The 20,984-nt window shown below is 36.8% G+C and overlaps 1 protein-coding gene across 1 annotated transcript in view; it reads left to right on the forward strand.

Annotated features, from left to right (window-relative positions):
• ADAMTS9 (ADAM metallopeptidase with thrombospondin type 1 motif 9) overlaps positions 1 to 20,984 on the forward strand; it is a 1,232,634-nt gene that overhangs the window by 647,779 nt on the left and 563,871 nt on the right. Inside the window, exons 22-23 of the mRNA XM_044077927.1 lie at positions 1,391 to 1,555; positions 15,791 to 15,910. Coding sequence (XP_043933862.1) covers positions 1,391 to 1,555; positions 15,791 to 15,910 — 285 coding nt within the window. The remainder of the gene's footprint in view (positions 1 to 1,390; positions 1,556 to 15,790; positions 15,911 to 20,984) is intronic.

Here is a 20,984-nt window from a genome sequence, read left to right on the forward strand (position 1 = left end):
TGAATGATAACCCAAAGTAGTTTCGATTAAGTGAAAAATTGATGTGTGCATTTTTTCAGTAACTAGCAATGGAAAAGAAACAGAAAGGAAATTCAGACTTTAACTGTAGAGTGCTACTACATTTTAACCTGTTCCACAAAGCTGTGAGCCCATGTAACTAAATCCATTCCAGAAATCTATTACTACATACTGACACTCTCTGGAGTTTACCATATAATTCTTTAAAATAAAGCCATCTAAATTGCACTCATATTATGCATGATTTAACATACGAAGGCTGGCTAATATTGAATTAATTAATAATTTATTAAATAATTAATATAATTGTACTGATACACATACATACGTACCATCAAGAATTAAAGAAGCTATACTTCTTCTTCTTTTTCAGCTGCTAGGCCGCCAAGCAATAGCAAATAAAAACAAATCCAATAATCTAATCCACAAGTCCATAACTGAAACTGGCTGCAACTGTTTGCTTCTCGCTCTTTTCCCAGCACATAAAGCCCGGGAAGAGAGTGACAACCAATCAGCAGCATTTAGCCCAGCAAGCACGTCATGACGTGCCTGCGGACGTCGCAGTCTGAGCCCCTTCCAATTCTATGCGGTTTGGAACCGCATAGACTTCTGGGGATCACAATGATGCCTTCATTACTCCTCCGGGCTGCAATGAAAACAAACAAAAAAAAAAGCTGTTTAAAACCGCCGCAGCCCGAGGCAGTTAAAGTGCACAATGCGCATGCGCGTACTTCCGAGTCGCGGACTCGAAGTTTGTTTAAACAAAAAAAGGTATTTTTTTTTTTTTTTTTTTTACATTTTTTTCTCACAGTTAAACACTTTACTTTTTAGCTGAGGGGGCTGCAGTCCGGCAGTCCGATGCCACGAGCCGCCCCTGATGTACTGTATTATCAGCCATTTCTCAAATTAATTTCACATTTTTCCATTTTTCCTCAGATTTCTTATTTGCATTTTAAAAATCTCCCTCAGAGACTGATTCTTGCACTTTGAGTACTTTAGCTTGTGAAAAAGATTTTTAAACAAAAAATATACAAACTGGGAAGGCTTTACAACACCTGGTGCTTCTTTAGCATGACAGTCTTGCAAGTTAGCCTCTTGTCTTAATTATGATTTAAAGCTTACAATACATCCATTCTTTCTGACAGCTGCAAATGCAGTTGTGCAGTGTGCACTGAGATCTGACTCTCATAATAATAATTTAATGAAGCTTTGGTTTGCTCAATTTTCCTTCCGTCCAACAGCAACATATCTACATACTCTTAGTAGCCTTGTATGACTTATTTATATGTTCTGCTATTGCAAAGTGCTTTACACTGATCCAAGCTGAATGAAAAAAAAAATAATTTAACAAGGTTAATTTATTAATTTTCAGTGCTTGGTTACCTGTGGGAAAGGTCATAGACATCGCCACATACTTTGTCACTTTGGAGAACAACAAGTAGATGACAGATTTTGCAGCCCTGAGACAAAACAAGAGTCTTTACAAACATGTCAACAGCCAGAATGTTCAGCATGGCAAGTTGGACCATGGGGACAGGTATACTTTCTGTCATTTCAATTTTAAATATTTTAACTCAGACTCTAGAGTTATTTGGAGTACAATAAGTGCAATAATTTTACAAACATGATTTAACTGACAATGGAAAACCAGAAAGCATAATTATACCATTTGATAACATAATATGTGTGTGTGTCAGTATTTTGAAATTCAGGATTTTAAACTTTCAGTAGAATGAGATTCAGTCAAATGAGTTTTCAGTATTTTGAAAAATAGGTATTCTGGTCTAAGCCAAATGAAATTCAATATTTTGAGATTCAGTCATGTACACACACACACACACACACACACACACACACACACACACACACACCGAAGTATTAAACACAGTACAACGCATACTGGTTTGAGTTATGAATTATAATTTTTAATGATAAAACAGACATTCTTTAATAGCACTAAAATGTGTGTTTCTCAAGTAGTCCAGATGCTCTGTCTTAGGCAAGCATTTAGTAACTGTAGTCAACTCACTTTTCTAAGAACATGCAGCAGCTGAATATGCCTTTATTTTTTTTTTTAAATCACAGTACATTTTCTTTACATTTTGGTTTGATTACAATGAAGAACTTTCCTGGATATTTAACATGTCTTATGACAGAGACTCAATACTATTGTGAGTGATAGGTTAAAAAATATTAAGAGACTAAATGCATTTACTGAAAAAGCTAGCAGTGAGAAAAATGATTGTTGATAACCATTTGAGTATTTTATCTCTATTTTTTTAAACTAATGCTTGTTACTATAGTTTCAGTGTGTCAAAACTTGGCTGCGGTTCTACTCAAATGACTATAGCTAAATCTGGAGGTCATTTCATAAGATGGGTTTTCCCATCAAGAATACCATTAATGATTATTATAACTCTTGATTAGTTGTAGCAGCCTGCAACTTCAGGAATTAGCACTGAGGTTATGATGACTGATAGAGCATTCTGGTGTTTTTGTTTGCTGTCACTGACTGTATAACAATTTAAAAGAGTTCTGTCTAGTAAAGCATAGATTGAGGTTTCCTTTTTTTGCTTAGACTACTAGTTTAAAAAAAGACCTTTACTTGGCAACTGGTATTTATGACTATGCCATGTGACAGTGTTCAAAATGATGTGTAGCTATGAGATGCATCTGGAGTGAATTATATTCTTTTCTCTGGACAGGTGAGTCTGGTAGGCAGTAGTACTTTTGAGTGTCTATACATAAGTTTATTATATAAAGATCTCTTTATCAATGTTTTTGCTTAAAAATTTCTATCATCTAAAGTTATCATTTTCAGTATATCTAGACCTTAGCTTACAAACAATGTCATAGCAAATGCTGCATATATATCTTGTGCAGAAAATTGCATTTGTGAAGTAATTGAAATAAAGAATGCCAGGACAGGAAATAAAAGATAAACCCTGGGATTTATTAACACCTACCATTCTGAGTGAACAGATAACACAAACAGCTCACACCTTCTTCCTCCTAATTTTAGTTTTCCTACTAATTTTCTTGTAGATTTAAATACTGAGGAGGATTCATAAAGGTTACAACAATGTGTAGAACATTTGTACACTTAGTGTAATATTTCTGAGTGAATAAAAAATGCAAAAAATGCCATAGGGATGTACTTGAATACAGATTGTGTGCACTTAGTGTATACTTAGCATAGGAGTTACTGAATCTGGCCCGGAGTACAGCAAGAAATGAGGGGGAAGCTTGTAGACAGTTTGAGGACTGTAATTAGAATCCTTGGAAACAGGGGAATGTAGGTCAAGTTTGAGATTATGCATATTAAGTTGGAGTTGAAGTGATCACAGTGTTACTAAATATAAGCAGGTAGGGTATGGTGGGGAGATGTGTGTGCATGGGGCTTCACACTTGTAAAAATTAGTGATGTGTATTACAATACATTACAAAAGTTACTTTATTTTCGATTGAATCTCAGTTTAGTTTTTAATGCATCAAGGCTCACACTATAGGGTTTCGCACTTCTGAGTGGGAGTCACATTTAGAATCCAGTAGGAGAGAGGGTGAAAGAGGTCAATGACAAGAAGCAGGATCTTTAACACCAATGTAAACATAGCATGAGAACAATAAATGAAAATGACATTATTATAAATATGTGAAAAGTTCACACAGGAAATCTGAAATAGTCCATGAGGAACAACAATATCTATGTTGATGGTTAATGAAAAAAATATTACAACTTTGAAATCAGATGTTACAGGATGCAATCTAAAACCATGTGACAGAGTTCAAGTCTATTAATTCAAATGTCAGATTAAGAGAAATCACAAGTATCAAAATTAAGTTTGAAAAAAGTTCAAGTAGCTTTATTTAAAATAAAATAAATAAAATACAAAAACATTCATGTAATTCATAGTTTTACATAAGCATTAATATAGAATCTTTCACTCATTTCATATTATTTTTAAAGTACTTAAAATAAATACCATCTACAGTTAACATTTAAATAGGGTGATAAAGTCATAAGGTCCAATGATGTAAATATATCAGTATACAAATAAATAAACACAAACTTTTTTAAAAGGTTACTAAAATAAAATTAAAAAGCAGGGGGCTCATTAAAGGGCCTAGCATGAAAGGCTATTGGTATTTGGTGATTGACAGGCATGTGATTTACACTGAGGAGAAACCTTAGTGTCAGCTGATTAAAATGCCTCTAAAATGCAGTTATTACTGTGATGTGCAGGTCATTGTTAACCTTCACATTGTTGTAGTTACCTGTTGAGAATGCATTGTTTAGGCATATCCACAGCCCCTCATTCTCCCACCTACACACAAATACACTTCCAAATATACACACACATACACAAACACACACACACACACACGCACACACACACACACACACACACACACACACACACACACACACACACACACACACACACACACACACACACACACACAAACACACACACACACACCAAAGTTCCTCTACCCTTCCCTGATCTAGTGGAGCCCCCCGCCCAATTCCTGTACTAGTTTACATGCTGTTAATACATAAGATCTTAGTGTACTCCCTGGTGACTAGTGTATCCCCTCAAACCCCAGTCTTCCAACTTGTTTGAATGTCATTGTGGTACACTTGTAGCATGCCCGATGGCTAGTCCTCATACTTGTTTAAGTGACACTATGGTACAGATGTAGTATACCTTATGGATAGGGTATCCTCTCACTCCCCAGTCCTCCTACTTATCTAAGTGTCATTATGGCATACATATAGTATCCCCAGTGGCTAGTATTTCCTCCTACCCCAACCCCTGTACTTATTTAGGTTTCATTACAGCACAAGAGTAGTTCCCCCCCACCTATCTTTCCCTGTACTGCTGCCTTTGGTGGCATTATGGCACAGTTGCATTTTCCTTAGTTGGTAGTGATTCCTCTGATCCCTGTACCACTGTAACTCTCGATAGATGAACACTGCTTTTTGGCCATGTTCACTGCTGTGAATTGGTGCACCAGCCATTCTGATCTACATGCTTAAGTGACGTACTGAATCAGTCAATGAATAGATGCCTCCTGGGGATGATTCTGGGAGATACAGAATGTGGCTAACTAGCATATGCAAGAAACAAAAGTTGACCAGCAAGAGCAGACATAGATGTTGAAGTGAATCAGTCCTTTATTGTCACAAAATATTCAGACTGGTTTCGGCAAAGATTGCCTTCTTCAGTGTAGGACAAACCTACACTGAAGAAGGCAATCTTTGCCGAAACCGGTCTGAATATTTTGTGACAATAAAGGACTGATTCACTTCAACATCTATGTCTGCTCTTGCTGGTCAACTTTTGTTTCTTGCTCATTTGGTTTTGACCGTGCACTCCCCCGTGTATAGGACTTTGTTTGGTATGTAACTAGCATATGCATCACTCTGGACAGCCTCATTAGTATTTCCCCAATATAAAATGTGAAGAAAATGAACTTTTACTGATATAACACATTTAGCCTCTTAACAGTCAGCATAAAATTTACACTTGAAGAGTTTATCTTTGTATGGATGCAGAAAAGTAGTAGTTGTGGCTAAAATGTATTTGCAGTTTATAGAGTTTAGCCATAGGTCCATCTAATGTCTAATATAATTGGGGCACATGGAGTATGTTGATTATTCTCCAATACTGAGAAAACAACATCATTATATACTGTACCTCTCAGACTTCACTGAGTAGTTACAACATCATTATATACTGTACCTCTCAGACTTCACTGAGTAGTTACAACATCATTATATACTGTACCTCTCAGACTTCACTGAGTAGTTACAACATCATTATATACTGTACCTCTCAGACTTCACTGAGTAGTTACAACATCATTATATACTGTACCTCTCAGACTTCACTGAGTAGTTACAACATCATTATATACTGTACCTCTCAGACTTCACTGAGTAGTTACAAAATCATTATATACTGTACCTCTCAGACTTCACTGAGTAGTTACAACATCATTATATACTGTACCTCTCAGACTTCACTGAGTAGTTACAACATCATTATATACTGTATCTCTCAGACTTCACTGAGTAGTTACAACATCATTATATACTGTACCTCTCAGACTTCACTGAGTAGTTACAACATCATTATATACTGTACCTCTCAGACTTCACTGAGTAGTTACAACATCATTATATACTGTATCTCTCAGACTTCACTGAGTAGTTACAACATCATTATATACTGTACCTCTCAGACTTCACTGAGTAGTTACAACATCATTATATACTGTACCTCTCAGACTTCACTGAGTAGTTACAACATCATTATATACTGTACCTCTCAGACTTCACTGAGTAGTTACAACATCATTATATACTGTACCTCTCAGACTTCACTGAGTAGTTACAACATCATTATATACTGTACCTCTCAGACTTCACTGAGTAGTTACAACATCATTATATACTGTACCTCTCAGACTTCACTGAGTAGTTACAACATCATTATATACTGTACCTCTCAGACTTCACTGAGTAGTTACAACATCATTATATTCTGTATCTCTCAGACTTCACTGAATAGCAAAACAAGCTGTTTTGCTGTAGTTTCACTCGAGAGTATGCCCAGCAGTCACCACAAAATAGTGTCGAGAAGCTGAAACAGCATCAAAAGATGTAAATCACTTCTCACTGCCACACAAATACTATTTAACAGTTGTCAATGGTTTAATCTATCAGAGGTGCATTTATTTATTTATAGCATTTGTTTATTGGGATGGTCTGACTGGGAAGACAAGCTGCCCCTTTTCAGTGGAAGCCCTGGGGAAAAAAGTACATAATAAAATGAGTATGGAAGCCCTGGGGAAAAAAGCTACACAATAAAATGAGTATGGAAGCCCTGGGGAAAAAAGCTACACAATAAAATGAGTATGGAAGCCCTGGGGAAAAAAGCTACACAATAAAATGAGTATGGAAGCCCTGGGGAAAAAGCTACCCAATAAAATGAGTATGGAAGCCCTGGAGAAAAAAGCTACAGAATAAAATGAGTATGGAAGCCCTGGGGAAAAAAGCTACACAATAAAATGAGTAAACAGTAAAACAGTTGTTTTAGGCAATAACCATAAATACATTTTAGGTCAATAAAAGTTAGTCACAATTTGATAAAAACATTGTTACACCTGAAATGGAAGTAATACACAGTAGAACAAAATGTCATATAGTCTTTAATTTGAAGACGAGAAAATAAAAACAGATTACCTATCATTCACATATAACAAAATTTGTTACAAAGCTTTGTGGCAGAAGTTGTTTTGTAAAAATGTGAGTTTGACAGTAATCATAGTAGGTTTTTTGAAGTACAAAGAACAGTAGATCAATTTGTGCTTATACCAGGAAGAGCATGAGAGCCATGTAACAGAGTGGGTATCTGTGGGGTAGAAAGGCCCAGAAGAAACAGGCTGAGAGAGAGAGGTAACATTTAGATCAGACCTGAAGATGCACAAGTGTATAGCCAAGTATTTTTAGGTGATCCTTTAAATGCAGTTTAAAAATGGTATTGTTTTCTAATATTCTGAAAGAGAGGTGTAGAATTTCAGTTTCTGGAAAGAGAGATAAGGAGTAAAGAGAATCTCCAGCAGTATTGTCTGATTTAGTAATAGTTAGCAGCAGTATTGTCTGATTTAGTAATAGTTAGCAGCAGTATTGTCTGATTTAGTAATAGTTAGCAGCAGTATTGTCTGATTTAGTAATAGTTAGCAGCAGTATTGTCTGATTTAGTAATAGTTAGCAGCAGTATTGTCTGATTTAGTAATAGTTAGCAGCAGTATTGTCTGATTTAGTAATAGTTAGCAGCAGTATTGTCTGATTTAGTAATAGTTAGCAGCAGTATTGTCTGATTTAGTAATAGTTAGCAGCAGTATTGTCTGATTTAGTAATAGTTAGCAGCAGTATTGTCTGATTTAGTTGTAGTTAGCAGCAGTATTGTCTGATTTAGTAATAGTTAGCAGCAGTATTGTCTGATTTAGTAATAGTTAGCAGCAGTATTGTCTGATTTAGTAATAGTTAGCAGCAGTATTGTCTGATTTAGTAATAGTTAGCAGCAGTATTGTCTGATTTAGTAATAGTTAGCAGCAGTATTGTCTGATTTAGTAATAGTTAGCAGCAGTATTGTCTGATTTAGTAATAGTTAGCAGCATTTTCTTAAAAGACCATAGTGATCTTTTGGGACTGTAGAGTTGGAGAGTTTGTCTGGGTCATATATGAACTTATGTGTCGTGACAATCTGTGAGAAGGTTAAATAGTGCCTTAATTCTAGTCACTGAAGTTGCTTCAGTGCAAGTCATTGATTTTGTCCCGTGATGATGGTCGCAGCACATGTTGTCGTTTTATTATAGCATTGGTCAAGTAAGGATAGTTGATTGGACTGTAAAGTGATGAGCATGGGGGCTGTTTATAGGACAGTAGGGATCAGGCAATGCTTATCCAAGCCTGCACATTTAGTTAGGTTTTGGCTTTATAGAGGGCTACTAAACATTGATGGGTTTTCTTTACAGCCTGTTTTATGTGATGGTGGTTTAATTTTATGTTTTCATAATGGTAAGTCCTACTAGTTTAGTATGAGTTAAAATTTCTGTCTTGGTATTGATAGATGATAGAACTGAGAAGCAATTTTTTTGGTTTGGAGAGTTGCTTAGGGATGAATAAGATAAATTTACCTCACAGCAAGAGGTTCTCTGGTTCGATTCTCGGCTGGGGTGCCTTCTGTGTGGAGTTTGCATGTTCTCCCTGTGTTCGCGTGGGTTTCCTCCGGGTACTCCGGTTTCCTCCCACATTCCAAAGACATGCATCTGGAGCATTTCTCCCGAGCCTCCGCTGAAAACAGGCTTTGTGGAACCTAGTCGGACTTTCCCGGTCAACAAATGATAAATAAATAAAATAAATAAAATTTAGAAGTGTGAGCCAATAAGCCAAGTCTCAATTTATGAGAGAGCCTATTGTGTGCACTGTTGTAGTTTAATCATGTTTTCGTAAGAGCAGATAATTGCAAAGCTTGACCAGGGAGTCAGCACTTTTCCAAACGGTCACCGCTGAAATCATGGAGCAAAGCCAAGTACACCGAACCACAGCTGTAACTTTATTGACCACAATCATGATGTTCATAAGCAAAATTAACAAATTTATACAATCTAATCACTTTTGTCCCTGAAACTGTTGCAGGACTTCATCACAGACGAAAAAAGCATTCTCACCAACATCTTTTTAAACACATAAACTCTCCCCTCCTATCATGTGTTTATAGCTTAACTAACTGATAAAATATAAAATAAGAAATTAATTGGTTACTAAATTGCCATGCTGATTTCACTAAAATGTCATATATATATATATGGTTCTACCTAATCGAAGAAGACCGCGCTAATCGCGAGTGGCAGAACATCGACAGTGCAGAAGACCGACACGACGGATGACAACACCAACGCCGAGGATGCCGACATGGGGAAAGGCTGTGGTAGGTGGTAGTGTGACGGACGGTTAGTCTTGAGCAGGTAAGTGTGGAGATTGACGGTCTGTGGGGATAGGGTGGGTTAAGTGAGTTAGGGTTAGAGGCGATAGGGGTGGGTTAAGTGAGTTAGGGTTAGAGGCGATAGGGGTGGGTTAAGTGAGTTAGGGTTAGGGAGGCGATAGGGGTGGGTTAAGTGAGTTAGGGTTAGGAGGGTTAGGGTAAGGTTTAGTGTGGGCTTGTAAGGATTTTGGTGTGCTTGTGTTGTGTGTGTGTTTGTGGAATGGGGATGTGTTTTGTTTTAATTGTTATTGTGGTGTGTGCAGTGTATGGGGTTTCGTGTTTGTGTACCATTTCGTTGTCGGTTATGTGTGGTTTCGTGTTTATGGACTGTCGAATATGTGGTTGTCGGTGTTGTGTGGTTTCGACTATGTCAGGTAGAACCATATATATATATATATATATATATATATATATATATATATATGTATATAAAGTTATAAACAACTTCAAAACTAAATAGTCAACTGAGACATCATTTGAACCCTAAACAAAATTGATAAACTTCATTTTCAACACACTTGTCATGGACACCATATCATTCAAACCATGTGGTCCAGTGGCATGTGTCCTTAACTGCCAGCGCAGTTCCTTTACCTCCTATTTTGTTTCCCATGCCTCCCCAGGTCTTGTTCAATTACATCTAGCACAAAAAAACTGAATTCATGTCCCTCATTTTGGTAAATGTGTCTCCACAGGGTGTTATGATGGTCCTCTATCTTAATATTGTGTAAATGTTCATACATTGTATCTTTAACAGCTCTCTCAGTTGTACTTGTATAGAAATATGGACAGTTCCTGCAAAATACTACATAAACAGCCATTTTTAGTAAAACAATTGCAGTATTTAGAACCCTTCACTGTACCATATCTGATTTATTTTAATAGCTTCATCTTTCTTAATCTAAGGACTATGATTGCACAAAGTGGTTGGTGTTAACCTACACTGGTGATGCAGGGGTAATTAGAGATGTAGTGGAAAGAAACTGGAAGATTTTTGAAGCAAGCAATATTGGCTAGCAATGGTAGATGTCCCTTGCATTATATTCAAGAAGGGCTGGTGTCTAAAAAATGATGTAGGAAGTGTGTCTAATATAACTGGGAATTGGTATGGTAAGGCTCCCAGTAGGAGAGGGGTACTGGTCCACGGGCACAACCTATGCACTGATTTCTTCAGTAGAGCCAAGAAAAATGCACATGATTTGTTCATTTCAGAAGGCAGGATTTTCTTCATGGTTATATCACTTATACACGTGAGTTTCAGTGCCATGCCATTAAACCATTGCATGCCCTTCCTGGTGACGTCTTACTGACCATTCATGAGAGTGGAAGGGGCACACAAATACAAGCCCTGATATCTGCCTAAATGACTGTACTGATGACTGTCTCACACATCTTGAGGAACAATTGTGTCAGCTGATTACTCAGAGGTCTGATGGCAAGCAGATAGCTGGGGACTTGGGGACAAAAAATAAAACTTATTTATAGGTCAGTTGTGGCTGGTATTTCATTCAAGCACTTGAGAAAGCATATACGTTACATGCAAATCTTTGTATTTTATTTATGCATGACAGCTTCTGCATTTTATTGATTTTATATCTGATACTACTACCAAACATTTTTGACTCGACCTTTATACCTGTGGTTGCATGACATCAAGGTAAATAATAAGTTATGTTTTTGCTTTTCTTTTTTTTTCTTTTGTCACTATGTTGAAGTATCTTGTGGAAAATATCAACAGACAGATCCTTTTTTGTTTCCTATATTTTGATCATAGTTCCTGCAACCCATCAGTTCTTTTCTCAGTCTGGTGTCCTATTTGTTTTCAACCAGGATATAAGATGACTGATAGGGGTCATCATTGAGTCAGCCATCAAGGGCAGTTCAGCTTTTCTGCTTATCCATAACACCCATGCAATCTTACTTACATCCAAGGGGTTGGCATGCAAAGGCTTTGTTATGCTCACACCTCAGTATGCTATCAACTGGCATAAAACATGCAGCCGATGCCATTACATCAGTCTTTCTTGCCCCGCGGTACCCGAAGCAGATGCAGTTCGCAAGTGCTGGTCGGCTGACTCCGAAAATTTTCATTTTCAAGTTTCAGAACTGAAGTCTTCACTTAAAAGCTAAATACCCCATTGGGGAAACTTTTTCTTGCTCCTTACCGATGTCAGTAAAAGTTAATAATTGCATTACTTGTGGGAAGCAAATACCTCATAAGGATTTTCATTTGTACTGTATTCCTTGCCTAGGCCGTGATCATAACGTACCTTGCTGTTGGTTTTGTGCTAGATTTAATCAAACACTATTAAATGACAGTACATTTTTGCTTCTAAATATTTTGGCTCACGATTTAACTATCCAAAAATGATGTCGGTTAGCAATCCTACTACTGGAATACCTAAAAAAAACGCAAAGAAAAAGATAGAGACAGGCCGTTGAGGTCCAAAACAAACTGAAGAAGACGCTTCTCCTAAGCCAGTCGCTAGTTTGCCGGTACTCAGTGAGGCACTTTTGGAGCCCCTGATGCCCGCTACTTTTAATTTGCAGGCCTCTACTGAGACCCATTCGTATGCTGTGAGATGCTTTAAGTATTGAACCCACGGATGTCTCTAGCTTAGATGGGTCCGGAGTCGCTGTGCAGGCACCTAATTCTGAGGGTGTTTTCAGGCCTAAAGATTTGTATGTTAAACTGACACCATCTTCAAAACTAAGGCCAAAATCTACTTCTATGTCTAAAAAAATGATGCATGGACCACGTGTGCAGGCCCCTATGCCTAAAAAACAAATTATCAAAATGGCTGAAGATTTAATTACCTTGATCAGGGGTAGCCAACCCCCTCCTGATAAGAGGCCTAGGCAAGACATTGACTATGAATCTTCTGATCAGGATTCTATTTCTTCTGATTCTTCTACTGAACAGGATTTATCTATACCTACTTATGAGGACTCTGACGCAGAAGACTCCATCCCTTCTGCTTCTCCCCCTGAGTATTTCTCTCTTGGAGAAACTTTATATACCATTAGTGAACATTTCCACTGGGAAAGTCAAGATTTCTCTGAATCTAAAAAGAGACTTAGGGATTTTCTTCTTCTTCCTCAGCATAGGCCTTTGGCTATACCTCCTGTTCTTGACATTGTTGATGATGTTTTTTCAGAAAATAGTATGACTCCTGATTCTCTGACTCAGGCTGCTAGTAAGCCAGACAGATACTACAGGGTTCCTGATTCCCACAAATTCCTTTTCAAAAATCCTACTGCTGATCCTGAAATCATTTCGCAGGGTCCCAAGGCCATTAAGGCCTCTACTGCTAAAAATCCTACCCCTTCTGATAGAGATTCCAGGGCGCTGGATAGGGTAAGAAGGTTTACACATCTGCAACCTTGGCAATCAGGGCTTTAAACTGTCAATTTCATATGCTTAAATACCAACAGCATATCATGGGACTACTTAAACAGAAAATGATGTTAATCTCTGACTGTGTGGAAAATAAAGATTTGCAAGATTTATTACATTCAGCTGAACAAGTTGGAAAACGTACTTTGCAATGTGGTTTTGATTCCATGGAGGCCTCTTGCAGAGCTGCTGTAACTGGATCTGTACTATGAAGGTATGCTTGGCTCAAAGAGCAAACTCTGCCTGATCATGTTAGAGCAAAATTGTTAGCTGCTCCTTTACAACAAAACAGTCTCTTTGGTAATAAGGCTGAAGAATTGTTAAAAAAGATGGAAGATAAAGCTAAATCTATGCAAACTGTGAAAGATTTTTTACAGTGCAACCTCCAGGATTTAGTAGGCACTGGCCTGCAAAGAACTGGTCCTTTCCAGTCCCCTCGAGAGCCACTCAAGTCAAATCCAGACATTCCAAAGGCTCCAGGTTTCAGTCACAAGGAACTTTTAGAACAAAACAATGGGGTGCCCCCACCTCCAAATCTGGAAACACAAGGCACCTCCCAATGGTAAACAGTCTCAATGACTTCCCTCTACATTCACCAAGCACTTACCTTTTAGCCACCCCTTTGGGGGAAAACTGGCACTTCATGCACAAAACTGGCAACTTATTACCCAGGACAAATGGGTTTTAAATATAGTATCCCAGGGATACATATTTCATTTCCACATGTTGCCAATCTCACACAGATGGCCAGATCTGCCCCCAAATCAGTGGGCAGAGGCCCAGAAACAAGTTCTGTCCCTCAGGAACATGGAGGCCATTCAACCAGTACCAGAAGAGGAAAAGGGACAAGGTTTCTATTCAATACTTTTCCTGGTACCCAGAAAAGACAAATCATGGCGTCCAATTCTGGACTTATCCACTCTAAACACATTTCTAGACATTCCAAAATTCAAGATGCTGACTCTTCAACAGTTACTACCTATGCTAGACAAAGATGCCTGGTTGGTAACTCGACTTAAAAGAGGCTTACCTGCATATCCCAATCAGGGAATCTTGCAGAAGATACCTCTGCTTTTTTGTTTGTTCTCTCCATTGTTAATTTGGTATTGCTGTCTTCATTGCTATCTGCAACAAGTAAAGATACATTGGAGTGTGGGCTGTGATGTTAAATGATTGACTCAGTTACTGCAGTTTGATCCCAGTGAACATCAATGTGATTGACAGTAGGTACGAAGACAGACCATTGGTGAACTGGGATTGCTCACCTTCTGTAACTAGATGGGCAGAAAGGATGCACACAAGAAGACTTGGTTCCTAGATCGTGCCTAACAGTAAGTCACCTCCTGGATGTACATCCATTGGGGGGAGAGAATATAGTTTGTAGAAAAAAAAAAAAAAAAAAAAGTTTGTATATACACTAATATGTATGAAATGACCTGAAGGGAGTGTAGTTTTAAAAAGAATTAATGCCTTTCTCAATACGTAGATAGCACTATATGTTTTTTATTACTTGATCTAGACTAATAAGTATGCATGGTAGCTCACTGTCTATGTCACAGGCATTTATTGTAAATGTTTCAATTTCTATAACCTTGTTTTAATCTGTGGAGCTTTTCTCCCCGGGCCTCCACTGAAAATGGAAATTATCCAGCTGGACTAGCCCGGTCAACAAATGTAAAATATATAAATAAATAAAATAGTTTGAAGGCTTCAGTACTTGATGCAGGTAAAGAATTACTGGATAAAACAATTGATAAAGAAAGTTCACGAGGAGATGTAGACTAAAGGGAATCATTTTCAATATTTATGGACTTGACCCAATACACCAGTTGGCTCCGAACAGAGATATTTCTTTACTTAATGCATTTCTTAGAAAATGACTTTAAAAATTCTTGAATAAAGGAAACACATATTGATTATTAAAAGGAATATGGATGGAAATTAATATATTTTGAGAATATTCAGAGATGACATAGTGATGTCAAGCAAGGTAAATGTGCTTCTTCAGGATGAGTCCTACAAAGAAAAAACAAAAAAAGTTGGGTTAAGCATAAAAACTAATATTTAATATATGGTTTCTTCTGACATAGTCTGAAATATAAAATGGAAAAAAAAACTTTAGCAGAAAGGAAGATGAAGAGGATATAACCCAACTTTACAACTTACGTATAAGGGTTACTACTGTGAGTATTTTTTAACAGTGTATGTTTTCACGTTTCATTGAAAAAGGACATTCATTCTCGCATTTGCCAAGTATTCCCTTAATCCAATTCACCATTTTTAGGGAGCCAGAGATTATACTGGCAACTATTATAGCAATGCAAAGAAATTAATCTTGAACGGGACATCAGTCCATCTCAGGATGCACACATTCACTCTCAAATGACACTCACACCTATGAATAATTCACTTCCTACATCTTTTGAATGTAGGAGAAACCTAGAGCTCCTGGTGAATGCCCATACAGGTAAGGAATACGTGTATATTTATTCATTTTTTGGAACCACAAAATGATGAAACCATTTGCTGTACAGCAAGATGTCTTGAAAATGCTAAAAGGTTTTCTTGTCGTAAATCTGTTTTTTTAATATGAAATAGTGAGATTCTCTAAAACAGCTTGCCCAACTCTGTCTTCAGCCTTGGCCTAGACAATAATGGCAAGGAAAATAAATATATGTAGACAGTATAAAGGAGCCAGTTAGCTACTGATGGAATGCAATGTTTGAGTTTTTATTGCAGAATCACTTTATTATTTTTTTTCTGTTAAATACAAAGTTACCTTAAATGACTAGATGTAACCTTGTCTTGTCTATTTCAGTGCACTGTAAGCTGTGGTCAAGGCTACCAGATAAGAGCAGTGAAATGTGTTGCTGGAGCTTATGGTAATGTCGTAGATGACAATGAATGTAATGCTGGCAGAAGACCAACAGACAGTCAGGTAAAAAAAGTTCATAATTTGCCTAGACAGCATATATATTAGCAATAGTGAACAAGAAGGATGTATTATGATGACTGCAGTGATTATTGTTATGGCTGTCTGTGCTATATGCATCAGTCGGCTGGACTGTGTGAGATGGCTTGAATACTACAGCACTTACATGGCATTCTATAGTTTAAATTAAAACCATCAGCTGTGAGCTACACTGTTGATTTTTTTCAGATTTATTTATTTCACTTTGTATCATGGCACATTTGTCAGAGTAGTTTAATTTGTGAAGTCAGACTTTTCTATTTGAGTTATAGAGGACTTAGAAGAAGGAATAAGCCAAGTGTGAAGAGTATATGCAAATTCTCATTCTGAGTAACTTGCATATTTTTATTAATAAATTAAAATGAATTTATTTGTTATGCAATAAATCTGAATTGCAATTTCTCATTTAGGTGATATTCTTTCTTTCTTTCTGCTTTAATTCTGAAATATTTGCTCTTAGTGTAAATGGCTTACTTCGCAGTAAGGTAAATCTATAAGCAGGCTTACTACAGGGATCAGCTTCCAAACCACCTGCCCTCACTATAAGTGGTTACTTACACTAAGACCAAGTCTTTTGGAACCAGAACCTATGTTTTAGCAGTGTTTACTCTGTGCATTGCAATTTTTAATGTTTTTCGTTACATTTTCTGTTGCAGAACTTGTTCTGTAATCAAGGAAGTAACCATATTTCATTTTTAGTATTTACCAATTTATATAATACTTATTAGTTAATTCATTTACTGGTCTTTGCTAAATTTCTTCTTAGTGGTATAACAGCTAAATATAAGACTGGTAGCATTAGATCCCTATGGGGCAAATCATCCATTGCAGACTTGTCTGTAGTTAAGTATTTCACAATGCAGAATTAACAAAGGATCATAGTATGGGCTTTCCTGTTTGAAACATATGTCATTTTTGAGTATTGGGATGTAACCATTCTTACAAATGATGGCAGCATGTTCATTTTTTTTCTATACAAAGAAAATATATTGACAGATTGTTGACTGAATTCCCTAAAGAAAACATTAACATATCTCTATTTAATTAAGAAAAAAAGACTTTTCATGGGATTCAATATTGCCTGCACTAAGTATACACCATTCTGAGTATTGACAGGGATTCTTAAAGGTTACCACAAAGTATAGACTACATGTACACTTAGAGTAACCTTTCTGAGTGACTAGAAAACACACAATGTGATAAGAATGTTCTTGAATGCATATCGTGTACACTTAGTGTAAAATTGGTTGACTCTGGCCCTATGTAAAATGTAAAAGACGTATAGATCTAAGGTTAACTTGAGGTTTAAGAAGACATCAAAACACATCTTGATAAATGCTTTACAATAATAGTAATTCTGTTTTGTAAAAATCAGAAATATAGAAATGAACATATACTCTGCTTAGAATTTACAACTTTGTTTTTCTTCCTAATATCCATGTTTTGGTAAAATCTGAAACTGATATATGTAGTGTATGAATTTTAATTACTGATGTAAACTTCTTCAGAGTTGTTTCCAAACTAAGGACAGCCCTATTTGTGAGGCCAGATAGTGTATTAATATAGTTTTCGCAAGAATCTGCAAAAGTGCATGAGAAACCTTTCACTTACCTGCCTAATTTTATTGAATACTTTGTATATTCTAAAAGGCTGTAAACAAGTTAACATCATTCTTGCTTATAACAATGGAAACAAAATGAATAGCATATTTGTATTACAAACATCTGTGTGAACTTTTCAAAATTAATTTAATAGTCAAAATATTTATTCAATTTCAGTGACATATAAGCATTATTTTTTAAGAAATTGTACATGACCAATTTATTTTATTCATACTCTTTAAACCATGTATTGGATTTTGGTCATCAGATCACTACTACAAATTTTGACCTTGAAAACCATTTGCCACAGTTTCCTTTAGTGTCATTAAAAAAGAACTATACATGAACTAATGCCAATATTATCAGCTGCATTTCTAGTAAGTTCACTTACAGTGTATAGTGAGATGCTGGTATAAGGTCTTTCTCTTACTGAATAACATTTGTTAGTGAAGAACATCACCCCCCAATTGATGGGCACATACTGTCCAGCATATCACTTCCAAATATCTTTTCATCTCCTTATATCTATGACTTTAGGTGACTGGAAGCTGTGAAAGCCCACAGTACACTTCTGAACTTGTTGTAGTAGAGAAAACTATGAGTGAGCAAGCCTGCCTGCCTCGAAGACATACTCATTTTACATGTTAGCTCTGCTGCAATCATGTAATAGTCGCAGCATTAGAAGAGCAGAATGGTATGGAAAGAAGAACGGCGAATTAGAGCCTGCTCACCTTTCCTGGGAGGATGGAAAGAGTTGAATGGTGAGAGTGTTCTTAAATTCTTGGAGGAACCAAGGATTGTTGGAGGGGTTTACTATCAAAATGGCTATCGGACTATATCTGAATTGGAAACACCTGACACCCCAATTTGACATTTGAAAATAACAGAAAAAAATGTTGAACTCACAACAGTGAATGCATGCTAGCATTCGGTGTTGTGGATTTGACATTTTGAATGCAGATTGCACTAAAGGCGATCGGGAAATGTACCTTTTCCCTCATGGTAGTGCAATCTCAGAGTTTGTGTATATAAGTAGCAGGGGATGTGGTGGGCACAGCGCCCCACATGGGAGGGTGCAGGGGGGCTTTCCCCCTGCAGAAACATACATTGCTCATGACCAGAAGTGTAGTATTTTCAGTAAAGTCAACATTCCTGAGATGTTGACTCTTCTGAAATACCCTGTTTGGTCATGTTTATGTATGTAGATTTGACTTCCAACATTTCGGATTGGAAATATGAACATTCACATGTTGCAGGTGTGAGATTTTGTCAAACCACTGGAGGTACTAGGCTTTCAAAATCTCAGGAAGAATGAGAGACATACCCTAAGGAAAGCAGGTGGTGTGCCCCTCTTCTCTGTCCACTGGGAAATTGTAACTTGTGCATTTGGGAATCAGCATTACTTAAAGAGAAACTCATTCTTGATTCCAATTGCAGATAAATAACACCATTCCTAATTATTGACCCTTGATCCAGTGAGATGTGAATGTACCTGAAGGCTTTCACCTTCTAAGGAAATGAGCAGGCTGAAGTGAAAGAAGCTTGATGGTTACTGAATGATTAGAGATGCAAAAAATAATTAATTAAAGCAATAAAAGTTAGATCAGCAGTTGGGTACTTAAATTACTCCTTCTTGCATCAACATGCTAATAATATCAGTACCAACAAATATAGAAAGAATTACATTACAGTCTGTAAATGAGTATTAGCAGCTTCAAATTCCTGTACACAAAAGGTGGTTGCACACCAAGTGTGTATGTCAGATTTTCAACAGTATTGCCAGTTTCCTTCAGTCTGCTGTCATTTGCATACCACATAATGTGGTAGTTTTTTTACTTTATTTGATTTTTAAATGCTGTTCCTTCCAGGTCTCTTAGTAAGCTGAAGAGGTTTGTCACTACCAGCATAAATGACACTTCTCATTACTAATAAATCCACGGTGACACCTGCATGCAGGCATTGCAGAAACAAATGGTTGCAGCTTCTGTCCCATCACTGTTGTTTTATGGTAAGCATGAACAGCATTTCAGCCTAACAACACAGACTCAAATATACTATCATCGGACCTGCTGTTGTCTGAGCATTATAAAAGCAGAGTTTTTAGATGAACCTTCCCTCTGCAGCTTGTCGCATCTGAGGTGGCGATATTAGCAATTCCACTGTACTCATCTGCATAATTTGTCATACTCAGATAGTTGATGACATTTTCCTCACAAAGCAACACACCAAGTCTGCAGTTGCCAAAAAAAGTCCTCTATTACTACAGAAGTCACATGTACATTTTCTTAATGTACCCCCAGTCTGACCCTTTATGTCCTAGTTAAGAACAATGTTGATTCTGTTAGCTATGTACCATTTAATATATATAATGACATGTAGTATATTAGTCAGTATACCTTCTTGGAAGAATCAGTTCAAGATTTCTGAACTCTTAAACTTCCCAATGTTTTGCAGCTGCTTGTTCAAGAATGTACCCTCATGTTTCTTAAGCAGGGACCTTTCCTCATGAGTCCATAATGACTTTCATTTAGGATCACAAGGTCTTCCATTTCTTTAAATAACAGATTCGTGATCACCCTTCCATTAGCTTAAGCTGATGGGCTGGCAACTGTTTAGATCCCAATAAACTTTTTGTTTTGAAACATGAAATACTACTGGTTCTTGCCACATTTTTGGCAATACTCATGTTTCGGCAGTCTGTAAGATAGTATCTGTCAAACTTAAGGAGTGCAAAGACATGGCAGTATTTTTTTTTTAATTTCATTTAGGAAAGTCCTTCAAATGTTTTGGTCACAAGGATCTACTCTTCTTGATTTTATTCAATGTTTTTTAAAAAAAAACATCTTCTGTGATACTTTCTATAGTATTCCCATGTCCATATAGCTCTTTTTTTTGCTATAAGTCTTTCAGACAGCATATTAGAAATATCATTAGGGTAAGAAAGCATTTTGTTGCTTTATCAGTATATAACAGTCCTTATTTTACCCTTCATTTCTTGCTTTAAATAAAACCTGATTGACATATTTGCTTTAGATATTTAGTCTGGCTTCATAATTTGTTCGGGGCATACTGTTAAATAAGTTTAGAGTTGCTTGTGCTTGGTTTGTTTTATTTTTCATGTTTGTTGAGGATGTTTTTGTCTTGTATGCTCTGATATTTTCTTTTGTTAAGTTCATTGATTCCATACTGATGGGATTTGTTTTTTGATTTTCCTACTTTATCTGTTATATACTGTGCCCAATACTTTTATGTATTTGAAAAGTTAGTTGTCACAGCAGTTGAGATCTCTGTCTCATATTCCCAGTATCCAGGATTCAGGCCTGACCTCTGGTTATTGTCTGTTGAGCCTTCTCTAGGTACTTCTGTTTCCTCCCAATAACATATTTGTTGATTGAATATGCTATAAACTGTTTATATGTAGCATGAGAGATGGCTGAAAT

Source organism: Protopterus annectens, chromosome 7.part0 (assembly GCF_019279795.1).
Source record: "Protopterus annectens isolate FY-2018-M chromosome 7.part0, PAN1.0, whole genome shotgun sequence".
Taxonomy (NCBI): Eukaryota; Metazoa; Chordata; order Ceratodontiformes; family Protopteridae; genus Protopterus; species Protopterus annectens.